Source organism: Culex pipiens, chromosome 1 (genome assembly GCF_016801865.2).
Source record: "Culex pipiens pallens isolate TS chromosome 1, TS_CPP_V2, whole genome shotgun sequence".
NCBI classification, from domain to species: Eukaryota; Metazoa; Arthropoda; class Insecta; order Diptera; family Culicidae; genus Culex; species Culex pipiens.
Genome location: NC_068937.1, coordinates 63006527 through 63024585, shown reverse-complemented (window position 1 = coordinate 63024585; position 18059 = coordinate 63006527). Strand labels below are relative to the sequence as shown.

At 40.3% G+C, this 18059-nt stretch overlaps 2 protein-coding genes across 3 annotated transcripts; one reads left to right on the top strand and one right to left on the bottom strand.

The window, feature by feature from the left end:
* Positions 1–4452: 4452 nt before the first annotated feature.
* Positions 4453–16047, bottom strand: LOC120418081 (vesicle-fusing ATPase 1-like). Of its 2 annotated transcripts, XM_039580337.2 has the most exons (10): positions 15955–16047; positions 15778–15841; positions 15560–15653; positions 15397–15485; positions 6886–8074; positions 6642–6830; positions 6296–6586; positions 6052–6236; positions 5696–5857; positions 4453–5630 (listed from the first exon to the last, which is right to left on the bottom strand). In XM_039580337.2, exons 3-10 carry the CDS (start codon positions 15563–15565, stop codon positions 5495–5497), a joined length of 2247 nt encoding a protein of 748 aa, XP_039436271.1. In that variant the 5' UTR covers positions 15566–15653; positions 15778–15841; positions 15955–16047; the 3' UTR covers positions 4453–5494. The 2 variants fall into 2 exon arrangements, with proteins under 2 accessions (XP_039436271.1, XP_039436272.1); XM_039580338.2 differs by lacking the exon at positions 15955–16047 and having other exon boundaries at positions 15778–15933.
* A 162-nt stretch (positions 16048–16209) lies between these two features.
* On the top strand, positions 16210–18016 carry LOC120418083 (protein dj-1beta-like). The gene is made up of 5 exons (XM_039580341.2): positions 16210–16394; positions 16481–16576; positions 17453–17582; positions 17646–17736; positions 17802–18016. Exons 1-5 carry the CDS (start codon positions 16308–16310, stop codon positions 17953–17955), a joined length of 558 nt encoding a protein of 185 aa, XP_039436275.1. The 5' UTR covers positions 16210–16307; the 3' UTR covers positions 17956–18016.
* Positions 18017–18059: the final 43 nt, after the last annotated feature.

Genomic DNA, 18059 nt, shown 5'->3' with positions numbered 1-18059 from the left:
ATTTAGAACAACTTTCTCGAAGACAGCCGGGACCGTGGTGTAGGGGTAAGCCCGGTCGGCCTGGGTTCGATCCCAGACGGTCCCGGTGGCATTTTTCGAGACGAGATTTGTCTGATCACGCCTTCCGTCGGACAGGAAGTAAATGTTGGCCCCGGACTAACCTCAGTCCAGGTGTAGGAGTCGTCTCCCTGGGTCCTGTCTCGGTGGAGTCGCTGGTAGGCAGTTGGACTCACAATCCAACGGTCGTCAGTTCGAATCCCGGGGTGGATGGAAGCTAAGGTGTAATAAGAGTTTTGCATTTGCCTCAACAATCAAGCCTTCGAACACCTAGTTTCGAGTAGGAATCTCGCAATCGAGAACGCCAAGGCAATGCTGTAGAGCGAATAATTTGATTTTGATTTTTTTTTCTCGAAGACACCATATTTTTAGGATTTTTTGTTGAAAAATTATTAGCCTCCGAAAATGATCATTTTGCGCAGACGGCTCTAAGGGACACAAAGAATAATACGATATGTTAATCCAGCCATTTAGCTTTTCCCAAAAATGAAAAAAAAGACGGCGATGATGATGGGAGATTTTGTTGCACAGTGGTCTAGATCGTAAGATCAAGTGGACATTGGAATTTCCGGAAAATGGTGCAGTTTCAGAGCCGATTTTTTCTTAGATAGTGTTGTTTCAAATTAGAAGGGACAACTTTTGGCTCGGTTGGAAATTAAGGTGTTTCACAATTAAGGTGTTTTGATCTTCAAAAGTTACAGTCAATTTATTGTATGCAAAAAGTGAGGTCACTAGGAAATGGATGGTAAAATTAGTTTGATATTTGAGTAATAGAGACCGCCCAATCGTCTGCATTTGTTTCAAAGTATCACGTAAGTGTTTGAGAGGGTAAGTGAGACGGGTAAGAGATCCATCCGTGGCAATGATGTAACCAGTCAGAATTGTGAATAGTTCCAAACTCTGCCTGTGCTATTAGATTCATCTGAAAACTTTCCAATTCGGTGAATCATGCTTTTTTGTGATGAAGGTCTAGCAATGATTTAGTATGTTTCTTGTTATTTAAAACCAATTTATTAGTTAAACAATTATTTTTAAAATTCCAAAGGATTCCGAAAATTCACGGGGAATGATAGTTTTCTATTGTTGAGAATCACTACCTTAACGCAAAAGCTTCATACATACAAAACTGCAAAATAGCTCTGTTACGGTTTGTAGTCTCGATTCACTCCAAGAGAGTTATCTACGTGCGCATGTATTTCGTGTACGTACACGCAAAAGATTGAGGTTAAATTTTGTCCGACCAACAAATTCAAATGGTGCGCTAGTGTGTGTACGCGAAATGCCATAAAGCTCTAGTGACGGTCCAGTCATCGTTGAATCAGCGGCGTTTAACTGCATTACCTTTTAATATGAGCGTCGCGACGCCTCACTTGTGTTGCAAGCTGCTGTTGCGCGACATTTTTTTTTTGTCACAGCGAAATTTGTAACGTATCGATAGGTTGCTTCATCTAACATCTTTTTTGTTGTATGTTATTTTCTTATGTTGTTGCTTGGCGGGGAGGAAGTTCTCAGTAAATAAGTTCAGCAAAACAGGTTTCAGTTCAATAACAGTTTATTCATTGATATAATATATTATGTCAGTAGTGTTAATTATTTGAATTTTAAACTTTGTCTTATCATGATTAGCTTTTTTTTCTTCTTTAATTTGTAGTGTTGCGACGAGAATAACGTTCCACTACAGGTTTAGCCGAGTGGGAACAAATCTTTCTTAAGGGCATTACCAACTATTGGAAATGTAGAAAGGAGAAGTAAAAAGTAGAGAAAAGAAGATCGATAGAAAGGCAAAAGAAACGACCAGAATTCACAAGTACGACAAAGATCCGGCCAAGCCGATGCCATTTGAGAATTAACGTAGAAGTTGGTTAAAAAGTAATTCGCATACTGAAAAATTGTAAGTAAAGCTACTACTATGATTGTATCCAAACTAATGAATTAAATAAAGTTTTAGCTAATCGCCAACTAAACACGGTTTCCCAGATTTGCTCAAAGAAATTCAGTGACGCCGACTCTACCTAATCTCAACACTAAAAAATTTTTCAATCTCCTGCGGAATTTGCAACTCAACGATGGAGTTCAACTGCAAAAAGTGCAACGAACCGGTGCTGGCAAATCGTGCAGATTTTCTTACGTGTTTGCAGTGTGATTCACACTACCATGCAGCCTGCTTGAGTGGGAACAATTCCACACCTAACCCGGAATGGTTCTGCGAGGAATGTTCCGCCGTAATGTGTCAATATGGACCGCTGATGCTCACTGTTCTGGACCTACGGAAGCTGGAGGAAGAGATTGTTGTGGAAAAGAGGAATTTGCGGAAGAAGTTCGCTGTTCTACAAACACAATTGGACACGATACAAGGGAAAACTAAAACTCTGGTGGACACGTTTTCTTCGACATCATCGGTCGGGGAAGCCCAGATGTTATGCGCTGCGCTGAGAGACGAGTTTAACAGTTTGTATGCAGTTCAGCAATCGCCAACAAAAGTGCACACTGAGGATCATCTTCAACGGATGTTTGCGCGTCAGGTCATCCCATCTGATTTGCCCAAGTTTAGTGGTAGACCCGAAGACTGGCCGATATTTATTAGCAGCTACAACAACTCCACGGAAGCCTGTGGTTTCAGCAACGTTGAAAATTTGATTCGGTTACAGCGTTGCCTCGAAGGTCCAGCTCTCCAGTCTGTGAGTAGTAAGCTTCTGCTACCGAAGTGTGTTCCTCAAGTGATCTCCACCTTGAAGTTACTGTTCGGTAGGCCAGATTTGTTGATATCAACTTTACTATCACAAATTCGCCGCATACAAGCCCCTGACAGTGAGGACCTCAACTCACTAATACATTTTGGACTAGCAGTGCAAAACTTGGCAGATCATATTGTGGCTGCTGGACTACACGACCATCTAAACAACCCATGTCTGCTGCAAGAGATGGTTTCTAAATTACCAACACATATGAAACTAAGATGGGCCACTCACAAACAACTTCTTGGTGTGGTGAACATCGCGAGCTTCAGTGCCTTCATGTACGAGATCGTCGTAGCAGCCAGCCAAGTTACCTCCACACTGGTCGCCACTGTAACTCGTGAGATACCCCTAGAACGCGAGGATGCTCATTGTTGTGAAAGTGACGCAGCAAGAGATCAAGTACCGGAGGTGGATTCGCGATTGAGCCGCCGAGAGAGGAATAATCGATGTCCAATCTGTGACGAAAACGGACATCGGTCTCAGTACTGTGCAGTGTTCAAAACAATGCCGGTCAGTGAACGCTGGGACAACGTAAACAGAGCGCAGCTGTGTCCTAGCTGCCTGAACAGACATCTGCCGTGGCCCTGCAAGACCGCTACAGCTTGTGGAATTGATGGATGCGGTCTGAAACATCACCGACTACTGCATACAGCGCTGCAGAATCCACCTTCGACATCTGGAGCATGTTTCACGTCGTCGAAAACGGAGATTTCTGCTGGTCTGAAATATGTTCCGGTACGATTGTACGGGAAATCCAAGACAGTGGACACGTATGCGTTTATCGACGAGGGATCAACAGCGACGATGGTGGAAAGCAGTCTAGCTGAAGAGTTACAGCTTGACGGTCCAGTTGAAGACTTCAGTATGCAGTGGGTGGATGGGACGAAAGCTCAGAATACAAATTCTCGGAGCATGGGTTTTCAAATCTCGGGTATCAATGAAACCAAAAAATATTCATTGTTTAACGTACATACTCAAACGAAACTTTGCATGCCTAAGCAAAGCATTAGTGCAAAGAAATTGAAGCAAACATTTTGTCACTTGAGGAAAACAGATATAAAAGGTTACCAACATGCTAGGCCGCGCCTACTGATTGGACTGACCAACACACACCTAACAGCACCAACAGAAGTGCGTGCAGGGAAAGTAGGAGAACCAATAGCTTTCAGCTGTGCATTAGGGTGGTGTGTATATGGGAACAAGACGCTTGTTCAATAATTATTCTCTAGCAAATAAGTTTCTTTGTAACACTCCTCTGATCAGGTCGTATTACCGGGGGGAGAATGTTGCGACGAGAATAACGTTCCACTACAGGTTTAGCCGAGTGGGAACAAATCTTTCTTAAGGGCATTACCAACTATTGGAAATGTAGAAAGGAGAAGTAAAAAGTAGAGAAAAGAAGATCGATAGAAAGGCAAAAGAAACGACCAGAATTCACAAGTACGACAAAGATCCGGCCAAGCCGATGCCATTTGAGAATTAACGTAGAAGTTGGTTAAAAAGTAATTCGCATACTGAAAAATTGTAAGTAAAGCTACTACTATGATTGTATCCAAACTAATGAATTAAATAAAGTTTTAGCTAATCGCCAACTAAACACGGTTTCCCAGATTTGCTCAAAGAAATTCAGTGACGCCGACTCTACCTAATCTCAACATGTAGCGTTATTGTAATTATCTGTCCACTATTCATGCACACAATAATCACCTTGCCTCTTTCCTTTTCCATAAATGATTTCTAATAAACTCAGTATGTAAGCAACAAGCTTTCATGGAATGTACAACTGATTTGGCTAAAAATTTAAACTTTACGCACAATGCGCGTTTGCTGCAACAAGAGAAACTATCTGTAATGATCGTGTCTCAACCAGGTTCATAACCGATCGACGTTATTGCGTGTTTTTTTATCTTCTTCTGTTAAACAAAACAAGTGCGTCAAATAGAATCAGGATGGGCGTCTGTGAGGAGAAGCAAAATGGGCGAGTTTCTACTCTCTTTAACTAGCGCATTTGTTAAAATTACAATTGGTATTCTTTTTATTCATTATTTCCATTCACGAAGGGTAACTCAGGTGCGATTGCGTAAGGTAGTTCACGCAGTCGCGTTTTGTTTGCTTTGTTTTCTACACGACAGTAAACTTACAATTAAATAACAAAAAGTTACGCGCACACAACACACATCTAGAAGATTAAGAACAAAGGCTTTTTGGAGTTTCGAGTTGAACAAAATAAGAACCATTTTATTCGCGCTCTGCATCGATGATGATCATCTCTGACTTGCTTGTTGTACGGTGAACGAAACCAAAGAGATAGATGATGCCTCTTTTTTTCTGTTGCAGACTCTCTGTATGTCTCTAGCTAAGACTATTGGAAAATGCAGCAACACTAATTTAGCGTAGAAGAAAATCTGTAAATATCAATATCCTCTTGGTGGCCTGTGGTGTAGTTGTAATTATTTGTTTCCTTTCTAAATTTTTGTTTTGTATATATAACAACATTAGCCTGTTTAATTGATAGCATTTTCGGCGCAACCGCTCTTTTTTTAATATTCTTAAGATGAGTTGCTAAAAGAAACATCTTATTAGCATAATCTGACTGTGTAAGCCCAAGTCAGCTATAGAGCAAAGACGAAGTTGTCCTTTTAAAATGTGTCGTTGAAAGAGATAATACTTAGATCCCATAGCTACCCTCCGGTTATAAGTTAGTGGATGGAAGTTCCAGCATCGAGCGCTCCTTCCTCCTCCAGTTTGGTGAGGAATTTGTTCACTCGCTGCTGCGGTTCGGTTTGCCGCGACAGGTCGATCAGGTCGAGCAGCTTCTTGATGCCGACAAAGACCCTGCGAGGAAGAATGATGGCCAAATTGACATCAACTCTTAAACTCAGTAATAGAAGTAAACTTACTTGTGACCCTTCATGCGCTTGTAGATGGTGGACAGATCGGACTTGCTGAATACGTCCGATTCCTGCTCCAGCACCGAAAGAATGTGCTCCGGCTGGGACAGGTTCGGGACGTGCAGGACGGCCGTGAACGCCGACAGCATTTCCATGTCTTCTAGCACTTGTCTGTAGAATAGAAAAGAATGGAAGTGGAACTATAAAATGACAACTTTCGTGCGACGCATCCGTGGTAATTGCTGGTGCGATTGCCTTCACAGTTGACGCACTTGAGGCGCACCTTCAACTGAAAACATTGCGCTGTGTTCATCGGGAACTTGGAGTAAAACCGTCAAGTTACACAACAACCTTCTACTACCTACCTTCTACTGGTGGTGCACAGAATGAGCAGCTTCTTGCCGCGGGGCGGTTGCTTCTTCAGCAGAACCAGCAGGGCCTGCAGCGTCAAGTTAGAGTACCGCGGCCCAATCGGACCGTAATCCAGCAGCCGTTCGATGTTGTCCACCAGAATACAGCTGAGCGTCGAACGGTACGCATCGTCAAAGTACTGCGTGAAAAAGTAAAAGTTAGTCGGAGGTCAATCAAGTGTCGACGAAGCGTTCCCACCTTCCGAATCTGCAGACACTTGGCATTCTCGGTGAAACCGACCATCTCATCCGGCGTGCACACCTTGACGAACGGAAAGTCGGACATCTTGGCGAGCTGGGCGGCCAACGCCGTCTTGCCCGAGTTGGGTGGTCCCTCCAGCAGGATCGACACCAGTCCGGAACTCTCGGATGCGCGTGCCTGCTGGGTGTACAGGGCGCCATCCTCCAGCACGTGTGCCACCGGAAGACCCCAGTTGACGATACCGCGGATAAGGTAACTCTCAAGCGCTTCTTGCGCCGTTCCAAAGGCCTGCAAAGTGTACAATACGACGGATTTCAATCGGGCAACGAAAATTCAAACTTACCGGTTTGATGTCGTTCTCGAGGGCGTGCAGGAAATCGGAACGGTTCACCAGCAGCTTTTCCATGGCTTCGGGGTCGACTTCGACCTTCGAGGCGGCCTTGATCAAGCGGTTCATGGCCGTAGACTGAGCGGCACGGACCAAACCTTCCAGTTCGGCACCGCTGAAGTTCTTCGTTAGCGTTGCCAGTTCCTGAAATAAGTTCAAGATATTACAAAATTCCTCTTCAATTACCAAGTCTACAAACCTTATTATCCACATCGGGATTAATCTTCTTAAACTCACGCATGCGCCTCGTGTGGATGTTCAAGATCTGGAAGCGACCCTTCTCATCAGGTAAACTGATCTCCATCTGCACCTCGAGTCGACCCGGACGCATCAAGGCCTCGTCAATCATGTCCCGTCTGTTGGTCATGCCGATAACGAGAATGTTGTTCAACTGCTCGACACCGTCAATCTTGGCCAGCAGCTGGTTCACCACTGTATCGTGCACTCCGCTGTTGCCGCCAACACTGCCTCGCGCCTTACAGATGGCATCGATTTCGTCAAAGATGATGATGTGCAGTCCGCTGTTGGGACCGAGCCGCTTCTCCTCCTCCTCGGCGTCAGCAAACAGACGACGAACGTTAGCTTCCGACTCGCCGACGTACTTGTCCAAAATCTGCGGACCGTTGACGATCTTCGGCTCGCGGGCGTTCAACATGTTACCAATCTGGCGAGCCATCAGGGTCTTACCGGTTCCGGGCGGGCCGTACAATAGAATACCCTTCACGTGCTTACATCCCAGCTGTTCCACAATCTCCGGTGGAAAGACTCGCGAAGCGAATGCACGCCTGAAGATGGCGTTGAACTCGTTGTCCAAACCACCGATGCCCATTTTTCCAAAGTCCCAGTCCGGGTTGATGATCGACTGCCGCACCACCTTGCCCTTGGCTTTACCAACCAAATTCAGCGACGAATTCTCCGCCTTCTCAAACGTTACCGTCGTATTGCCCAGCAACCGGCCAAATTGCGTCTTCCTCGGCTCGGCCTTGCCCTTGTCGCCTTGCATGCTGGCGCTGGCATCGATCGCCTCGAGCGACTTCACGCACAGCCCAAGCAACTTCTTATCCATGAAACTAAACACCAGCGGCTGACCAACGGTCAACGCCAGTCCGGAAAATTGCAGAATAAAATCCTTTGCCATCTGGTCGCTATCGTACGGCTCCAGCGTGGTCGTCTTCTTCTGCAGAAAGTCCACCTCGATCGAAACGTTGGTCAAAACTTCCGAAGTACGCTCAAAGTTAAAAGGTTTCACAGATATGTCCTGATTAATTGACAGAGTTGCCCACTTGCGCTGCAGCAGCGAAAAGCCGATGCAGTAATTCGGCACGTCGTGGCAGCGCTCCACCGAAAAGATGAAATGCGCACCGGGTGCGGTCGATACGTCGATGTACCTGGAAGGGTTGGCCAAAAAAGTTAGCTTTAGTGCTGCTACTGTAAAACATTGTTATTATCTATTTGTAATCTGCACTGCCTAAAAATTACATAAATTACTGGTAAATTTCACCGAAGGTCATTTCGTATAATGAACATTTTGCCGTATGTGTGCACTGAGGAAAAAGAATGTAAGATTTTCATAAGTCTACATCTTATGTGCTGTCTGATTTGAGTATCCACTAGCAGTGCTGAAAATGTCAGGGGTCATGACGCGAAAATCGGCGACGCTGACACGAATTTTTGAGATTCATTCACTGAACCGCAAAACCGTGACATAAACAAACCCGGCGCAGTCGTGAGTGCCCTAGCTCATTGAGCAGCTGCATTGCGAGGCTTACCAAAAATCATGATTTTTTGAGTTCCAAATCCCACTTTTCATACGATTTTTAGAGTTCAGGTACTACAACCATAAAAATGGTTGTATGGGTTGAACTGAAAAATTCGTATGAAAAGTGGGATTTGGAACTCAAAAAATCATGATTTTTGGTAAGGGTGTAGTCGACCAACGCTCATTCGACGTTGCACGCACACACATAAAGAAACAAGTTTTTACACAAAAAGTTCGTATTTATGCGTTGAAATGTAATTTTGAATATAAGTTATGGTTGTTTTAGCAGGCCAAGGGTGCATGATACTGATAATACTTGTCGGTTGACACCCAGGCTAGGAATATCCCGGAAGGAGCCCAACTACATCCGTAGTGCTGTTTGGACAAAACAGCATGGTTCTGGTTCCTTGCAAGTGTCCTATTTTCTTACCTCCACGTTGGCTTGGTTTAGTCATCATGATGACAAGGTGTAACCTAGCTGGTGGCCTGTGGAAACGACTCGTAAACCTTTGACCAGCGAGGGTCAGAGTCAAGACGGCTAAAAGAAAGGGGCGCGACAATGTGGGAAAGGGATGTAATTTGTGATTGTAGACGGTATTGTTTTGATTCGCAATATGTTGAGTCAACTGCTGTGGATGTACCTGAGCATCGCAGAACGGGGTTTCTCTTCTTTCCATTTCAGCTAACAGCTATCTTCTGTTTATTTTGTTTACTGATTTTCTAAAACGGCACTGTTTACTATTCTCCATTTGATTTCGATTTTACTTATTTGATTCTCTTATTTCTCAACGCTTTTCCACTCTATTTACCAATTGATTCTGCTGTAACAAACTGTCTGCTTTCCCTTAACTTGGCAGCGATGTCAATTTTGTTTATCATGTGCCTTTTCTTTATTTATATATTTGAATAATTTCTCATCTTCCCTGTAAATTGCCCTCAATACAATCTAAGCTTGTTTGTCACCTCTATTTATTAACTATTGTTAATTTCTTTATCTACTTCATAAATTACTATCTTTCTTTTACTATTGATTCTTTACATAGTATATTCCTTCACTGTCCATTGTTTTGAAATTTCACCTTTTACTTAAGCAAGTGAGGTTCTAGCCTTTACTCAATTTATGGAATAATTAAAGGATTAACACAAATATTACGATTGTACTTTTGAAAAACTTTCTAAAATGCTTAGGACCAAAATATTGTAACAAAACACCGCGACAAAAGAAATAGCAACAAATAAACACAACTCAACAATAGGGAAGATTTCAGGAGAAAACAATACACAGTAAATAACAATTAGTTTTTGAATTCAAACTTTTGCTTTAATGAAAGTTGATAGGCACACTATAGATGGTTAGGCGCTTATACTTACATCAAACCCTACGTAATGTACCACCCCCGGCCGAGTTAAAATGCGTAACCGGAAAAGAAGGTGTGCATGCCTGGCACGAACACTCAAAGCGTGTTCTAGCGTGTTGCTCGTACTGACTCAGAGCAAGGGTGAGATGTAGGTGTAAGGGCAGTGCGTGTTCGTTGGGAACCTGGTGCATAAGATCGGTCAAGGCCCGTTCTTACACTGAAAATTTAGAAATTGCGAATTATGGTTGTTTCAAGTGTTTTGCACAGTCTACAACCATTCAATTGTTTGAAAATGTCAGAATAGAGTTTAAAGAAGATTTTACGAGTCAGTCATATGACACGAATTGAGTGAGTGTAGCTCATTTTTTCACGTCTCTCATTCTCCAGCAGCCGACCGGCACAAGTCAGGCGGCAGTGGTTGAATAGACACAGTAGGCTTGCAGTCACATGCTAGCAGAGAACTGACATTTGCTTCATGTGTACGCTGGATTGGAAACTTTTTGCAGGCCTGTCCACTAGCATCTCACAATTTTCATAGACACTCTTATGACCGTCACTATAAATTCATATTGTTATAACTAAACTTTACTTATGTACTTGGTCCACTGTAGATAGACTATGGACTTCATAAGAAATTCTAATGGAACTCATCTGTAATTTTTCAATGGTTTTCACGTAAGATGCTAGGGTGATTTTTTTTGACATTTCAGAATGGCGAAAGGATGGATCAACCAGACAATTTTGAACACTCGCGACTCTAAATCGCCCGTAATTCGTTCCGGTAACTACACTCAAACCTCGATGGTTTGACACCAACTGTTGTCAAACGAACGGGGTCATTTTTTAGTTTGACACCCTTTTTACACGGAGTTCACACACACAAACAAACATTTGCTTTGATAGTGTGCGTGAGCGCCGTGTAAAAGGTGACAGTTCGTCACTTTTTATTTTGACTTTGACCAACCAACGGGGTACAAACTAAAAAAGTGTTAAACGAAAAAGTGACCAACCACCGGGGGTTGAGTGTACTTCACAAAGTTGCCGTCGCCGCTATGAGTTTCTGATCTGATTCTGAAGAAGGATTTTTTAGCACAAGATTTTTCGGTTTCTAAAATTTTTTAAACCGACACAATTGCATTTCAATTTAAAATATTCTCTAAAACTCGCTGTTGTTTGGTTTTCCATCGATCGGTTCCAAATTTTATGGGATTGTTTTGAGGCCCAAAAGGCAATTCGCAATTCGCAATGTTCAGTGTAAGAACGGGCCTTGACCGATCTTATGCACCAGGTTCCCGACGAACACGCACTGCCCTTACACCTACATCTCACCCTTGCTCTGAGTCAGTACGAGCAGCACGCTAGAACACGCTTTGAGTGTTCGTGCCAGGCATGCACACCTTCTTTTCCGGTTACGCATTTTAACTCGGCCGGGGGTGGTACATTACGTAGGGTTTGATGTAAGTATAAGCGCCTAACCATCTATAGTGTGCCTATCAACTTTCATTAAAGCAGAAACTGTTTTATTTTAGTTTGAATTCAAAAACTAATTGTTATTTTACTGTGTATTGTTTTCTCCTGAAATATTCCCAAATGTTAAGTCGTGTTTATCTGTTGATATTTCTTATGTCGTGGTGTTTTGTTACAATTTTTTTTGACCTAAGCATGTTATTCAAAAGTTTACCAAAAGTACAATAGAAGTATTTGTGTTAACCCTTCAATCATTCCATAAATTGGGTACTAAAGCCCTATGTCAATTTTTATGTACAACGGTAAAAAACACGATTAAAAACCATTTCTGATCAGTTGTTTTCATTTTAATGCAATTTTTTTTTGACAAGACAACATTTTTTCGATGGATCAACTATGGTCCCCTTGGAACGAGCTGTCAAGCAGGAGCTTTTCTGTCAAGAAGGACCGCGAGGTTAATTCTTCAAAATTGATTTAAAAATCCATTTTAAATCCTTATGGTCGTACAATGGGTCATTGTACACAGAAAAATAAGCTTTATCGCTGTAAACAATAATATCAGCAATCTAAGCTTCATTTTAGGACCCAATTGAGTAAGGGCTCGAACCTCACTTGTTAGAAAACAATAGACAGTAAAGGAGAATATACTTTATAAAGAAGCAATAGTAAGAAAATCATAATTGTATGTTAAAAAATAAATAAAAAAGAATAAGCTTGATGTAGTAGATGTAGAAATAGGCAATAGTTAATAAATAGAGATAACAAACAAGCTTAGATTATTGTTGTAATTGTAATTGTTTGTTTATTTGTGACGAGAGCCTGTTAGTTTACAACTTTTTATCAGGTTATGATGGGCAAGATAAAAAGAAAAAAATATATGCAAATAAATAAATAAAGAAGTAAATCAACAAAGAATAGGCAAATGATAAATAGACTTGGTCTTACTAGTACATTAGGGGAAGGTTTATTTTAAAGAAAACACACAGTTTGTTAAAGCAGCATTATTTGGAATAAAAAGTGACAAGCATTAAGAGATAACGAATCAAGAGATGATAAAATTAAAACCAAATGGTAAACAGAAGAATTAGTGAAGAAGTACGAATCAGTAGAGCAAATTAAAACAGGAGATAGATGGTAGCTGGAAATGGAAAGGATAAAAACCCCGTTCTGCGACGTTCAATCATTCAAGCATTCAATCATAGAGCGCTCGAAGAAAATCCAACGCGCGCTGCAAAATCTCCCAAGCAGCTGGCAACCTGTTCGGCTTTCTCCATGCACGCATCCAAGAAATACATTGAAAGCCCTCTCATTTATCAATGATCGACGGTATGAATGTGTGAGTTCAGGGTGTGCATGAAAGCTTTAAGACAGGCGTCATAAAAGCGCACGATAAGAGACGCGAGCAGGGAGAGAGCGAAACACGGAGTTTTCTCTCTCTCTCTCTCCTCTTCGAGCTTTGCTCTCTTCTCTACCCATTTGCACATATTTTTAAATATTTTTAATTGAAATACTGGCCTCTAATTGCCATAAATATTTTTCAAAGTTCATGTCGCCTCCTCCCTCTACCCTTCAATTTCAATTTAGAATATTTGTAAAATTCCGATGTTCAGTACCGCAAAACGTGTTTTTTGAGAAAAAATATCGTCAAAACTTAAATATTTGGAAAAATAATAATTACAAAACAACTGGGTTGGTGTAAAATGTATTGAAAAACAATTTTTTAAATCAAGTGAGCAGTTCTCTAGGATTTCGGTCATTCGTTTTTTTTTTGTATTTTTTAATCCGACTGAAACTTTTTCGGTGCCTTCAGTATGCCCAAAAAAGCCATTTTGCATCATTAGTTTGTCCATATAATTTTCCATACAAATTTGGCAGCTGTCCATACAAAAATGATGTATGAAAATTCAAAAATCTGTATCTTTTGAAGGAATTTTTTGATCGATTTGGTGTCTTCGGCAAAGTTGTAGGTATGGATACGGACTACACTGAAAAAAATAATACACGGTAAAAAAATTTGATGATTTTTTTATTTAACTTTTTATCACTAAAACTTGATTTGCAAAAAAACACTATTTTTATTTTTTTTTATTTTTTGATATGTTTTAGAGGACATAAAATGCCAACTTTTCAGAAATTTCCAGGTTGTGCAAAAAATCTTTGACCGAGTTATGATTTTTTTAATCAATACTGATTTTTTCAAAAAATCTAAATTTTGATCGCAAAAATTTTTCAACTTCATTTTTCGATGTAAAATTGAATTTGCAATCAAAAAGTACTTTAGTGAAATTTTGATTAAGTGCACCGTTTTCAAGTTATAGCCATTTTTATGTAACTTTTTTCAAAATAGTCGCAGTTTTTCATTTTTTAAAAATAGTGCACAAGTTTGACCAATTTTGAAAAAAATATTTTTGAAAAGCTGAAAAAATTCTCTATATTTTACTTGTTCGGACTTTGTTGATACGACCTTTAGTTGCTAAGATATTGCAATGCAAAGATTTAAAAACAGGAAAATTGATGTTTTCTAAGTCTCACCCAAACAGCCCACCATTTTTCAATGTCGATATCTCAGCAAGTAATGGTCCGATTTTCAATGTTAAAATATGAAACATTTGTGAAATTTTCCGATCTTTTCGAAAAAAATATTTTCAAAATTTTTAAACCAAGACTAACATTTTAAAAGGGCGTAATATTAAATGTTTGGCCTTTTTGAAATGTAAGTCTTGATTTGAAAATTATGAAAGTATTGTTTTCGAAAAGATCGGAAAATTTCACAAATGTTTCATATTTTAACATTGAAAATCGGACCATTACTTGCTGAGATATCGACAATGAAAAATGGTGGGCTGTTTGGGTGAGACTTAGAAAACATCAATTTTCCTGTTTTTAAACCTTTGCATTGCAATATCTTAGCAACTAAAGGTCGTATCAACAAAGTCCGAACAAGCAAAATATAGAGAATTTTTTCAGCTTTTCAAAAATATTTTTTTCAAAATTGGTCAAACTTGTGCACTAATTTAAAAAAATGAAAAACTGCGACTATTTTGAAAAAAGTTACATAAAAATGGCTATAACTTGAAAACGGTGCACTTAATCAAAATTTCACTAAAGTACTTTTTGATTGCAAATTCAATTTTACAACGAAAAATGAAGTTGAAAAATTTTTGCGATCAAAATTTAGATTTTTTGAAAAAATCAGTATTGATTAAAAAATTCATAACTCGGTCAAAGATTTTTTGCACAACCTGGAAATTTCTGAAAAGTTGGCATTTTATGTCTTCTAAAACATATAAAAAAATAAAAAAAATTAAAAATAGTGTTTTTTGCAAATCAAGTTTTAGTGATAAAAAGTTAAATAAAAAAATCACCAAATTATTTTTACCGTGTATTTTTTTTTTCCGTATCCATACCTACAACTTTGCCGAAGACACCAAATCGATCAAAAAATTCCTTCAAAAGATACAGATTTTTGAATTTTCATACATCATTTTTGTATGGACAGCTGCCAAATTTGTATGGAAAATTATATGGACAAACTAATGATGCAAAATGGCTTCTTTGGGCATACCGAAGGCACCAAAAAAATTTCAGTCGGATTAAAAAATACAAAAATTAAAATTGAAGAAAAAAGACCGATTTCGTAGAGAATTGCTCAAGTGTTAATACCATGGCTTATAATTTCAATTTTTTAAATTTAATCGCCTCACTCCCCGACTTTGGTCGGGGGCAGGGTTGTAGACGGCTGTGCTACCCTCAATACAATTTAGGAAGAGTGTTACAAAGCGGGTCTAAAAAATCCAAAATGTTAGTTACGTTATAAACATGCCTTATTCATCTAGGCGACGTTAACGATGGTTATATATCAGCGGAAAAGGCTAGGGGAAACAGCTATTCAAAAACGATTTATCGGGAAAACCCTATAATTTTGATTGAAAATCGTTGTGGCTAAATTATACAGTGAAGAGGAGACTGCCCTCACCCCATCTCAAATGGGATATCAAAGATCCAGAACACAGTGGAGTGGAAAAGGCATGCTTGAACTGTTAAGTTATTATTACCGTCATCAGGGGTGACATTGGGTCTGGGGGGTGAGATTGGGAACCCAGCAAATTAACTAAGTTTTACTTACTTAATGTCTTCCGTAAAATCCGAGCTGTTGACGATCGCTCTGTTCTTGAGCGAAAGTTCGTCCGTGGGACACTTGGTGGCTTTCATCATCTGAAAATAATTGCAAACATGATTTAGAATGTTTATTATTTGATATTAAACGTTCACAGAAAAGTAGAACTTACAGCCATCGTGATAGTGTTTACGGATTAAAACGGCAGGTCAATGACAAAAATGTATTTCAGAGAAAAATTTCAACACAGGAACAATTCCCTTTTCCTGAAATATTAGAGCAGAATGAAAAATCGATATTTTGTGGTGCGATTCAGGATTTCTGTGCAGGAGTTTCTCGCGATATATCGCAGGTCTTTTTCTGGATGAAGTCACTCTTTATCGTACTCACCTCGATTTGGCTGAAATCGGCAACAACTTGCAGCACAATTTCGACCCAGTTGGCGACGGGTTGACTGTAACGAAACGGTACAATTTCGTTCAATATCTGACCGACAGCCAATTTCTACTACTTTTGGCCTGCCGAGGAAAATGGAAAATCAATGCGCACGTCTGAATTTTCACCTACCGTTTTTTCGCTTTGCCCTGTCAGCCCGAGAGATCACTGCACACAAAACAGTTTCCTTCTGCCAAGGGAAAACTCAACAAGCAAAACTGTGCTGTGATGACAAAACAGAGACGACGTTGACAGTCTTGTGACGTGTGCACTGTTAAGCGGGAGTGTTCGATAAACTTTGCTAAATTGTAGAAGCAGCTATCGTTCTCTTTACCCAAAGTTGATTTGATTTGTTGTGGTTTGCTTTTTCTGAAAGTGTATGCAAAAAACAAGCTAAAACGTCAAAGAAGTTTGCACTGAGTTCAGCCGGCATAGTTTGCAGGTCCACAAATTTCGCTTTTTTTCAACCAAATAACCGCTTAAAAATGTCGAAAAAGCTGCTAATGTTGCTGCCGCATGGCGCCGAAGAGATGGAGTTTGTGATTTGCGTTGATGTGCTGAGACGGTGCGGCGTAAGAAAATTTTCAAAAATTGCTTCTCCGAAGGTCACCTTTTTATGCATTTCTTACTTGTTTCTATTCTTTGCCACATTTGGTAGGTCACCGTAACTGTGGCCGGTCTGGGCGACACCACGGTCAAATGCTCCCGGGATGTCGTAATCAACGCCGATACCACGCTTGAGGAAGCGGTCAAGGTTTGTAGCTATTTATGAATTGTTCCTGGTCAATGGTCAAATGGTTCTCCAGTAATTAGAGGAACGGGTGGGCATACACGGAAGTAGAGTCAAACACTGAACGAATTAATTATCGAAAGATATCTGCTCGATTACAAATACTATTAGTAAATTTAGAGGTATGTCCAATACCAACATCTTCATAAAAGTATTAAGCTTTTGCGGTCCAAATCCCCAAAGATCAGTGCTGATCAGTGATCAGTGTCGTACTCAGGGTTACCAGGTCAAAATTTTAAAAATCTGGCAAAGTATCGCTAAAAAATCTGGAAAAATCTGGCAGACCAAAATCTAACAATTTTGAATGGCGAAGGGGAAGGAACTTATGGATTAATTAAAAAGTTTGTAGAATTTAGATGGTTTGACTGATTTTATGGCCACAAAATTGATGAATTGCCATTTTCTTTTATAAAAACACATTCTAAATTTTTCGAATTTAAATTAAATTCGTTCATTTTAATCAAAAAGTTGTTCAAAATGGCCATAAAGTGAAAAATCTGGCAAAATCTGTCAATATCTGGCACAGAGAAGGATGAATCTTTATTCTGGCTGACACTTGAAAAATCTGGCATTCCCAGATTTATCTGGCAACCTGGCAACCCTGGTCGTACTCTCTGAAGCAGTGGTTCTCAACCTTTTTCGATCTATTCCCCTCTTGGCACTGATTTTCTAGAAGTAGAAGTTAGAAGTCTCCCGATCTTATCCTAAAATTATGCACAGTTAGGAGAAAGGATTGATAATAGAGCTCCAAATTTTGGATATCCGTAGGAATATCCAAATGAAGATTCAACTATCTGAATGTATATCAGTCAGCTAAACATTCTCAAAATACTCTTGCAGGAAGACTTTGATGCGATCGCTCTGCCGGGAGGCTTGGGTGGCTCCAAGGCCATGTCCGAATCTTCCAAACTGGGTGAGGTTCTGAAGTCATTTGAATCTAACGGAAAACTGATTGCCGCTATCTGCGCCGGTAAGCCTTTGAGGGTACCTATGTCAGTTTTGTAAGACTGTTACTAAAGAGAGTTTTTTGTAGCTCCGACGGTTCTGCTGACTCATTCTATCGCTCTCGGCAAATCGCTGACATCGTATCCTTCCTTCAAGGATCAGCTCTCTGGCAAGTACAAGTAAGTCTTTCTCTAGTGTTGGTTTCAAAAGTTGAAACACCTTAATATTTCTTTCAATCAAAAAGATACATCGACGACAAGACGGTCGTGGTTGATGGGAATCTCGTGACCAGTCGCGGACCCGCTACCGCGTTTGACTTTGCTCTCAAGCTTGGCGAGATTCTGGTTGGCTTGGAGAAAACCAAACAGGTTGCATCCGGAATGCTGTACAATATGTGAGAGCTGAATCTAGTCTCGCGGAAGTCTGACCGCTGATTAAAATGATGTTTGTGATACTTGATAGAGGTTTTTGAGTTTGAAAAATCCGAAATCCCTGCTAAAAC

What these genes read in the sequence shown, in the direction of transcription:
- LOC120418081 (XM_039580337.2), bottom strand. An exon ending in GATTTTACGGAAGACATTAA is followed by an intron (nt 8,075 to 15,396) that starts GTAAGTAAAACT and finishes CAACCCTTCCAG; the next exon opens with GTACATCGACGTATCGACCG. An exon ending in CTGTGCACCACCAGTAGAAG is followed by an intron (nt 5,858 to 6,051) that starts GTAGGTAGTAGA and finishes TCTATTCTACAG; the next exon opens with ACAAGTGCTAGAAGACATGG.
- LOC120418083 (XM_039580341.2), top strand. Translation starts at nt 16,308, where the DNA reads ATGTCGAAAAAGCTGCTAATGTTGCTGCCGCATGGCGCCGAAGAGATG. An exon ending in CGCTTGAGGAAGCGGTCAAG is followed by an intron (nt 16,577 to 17,452) that starts GTTTGTAGCTAT and finishes ATACTCTTGCAG; the next exon opens with GAAGACTTTGATGCGATCGC. An exon ending in CAGCTCTCTGGCAAGTACAA is followed by an intron (nt 17,737 to 17,801) that starts GTAAGTCTTTCT and finishes TCAATCAAAAAG; the next exon opens with ATACATCGACGACAAGACGG.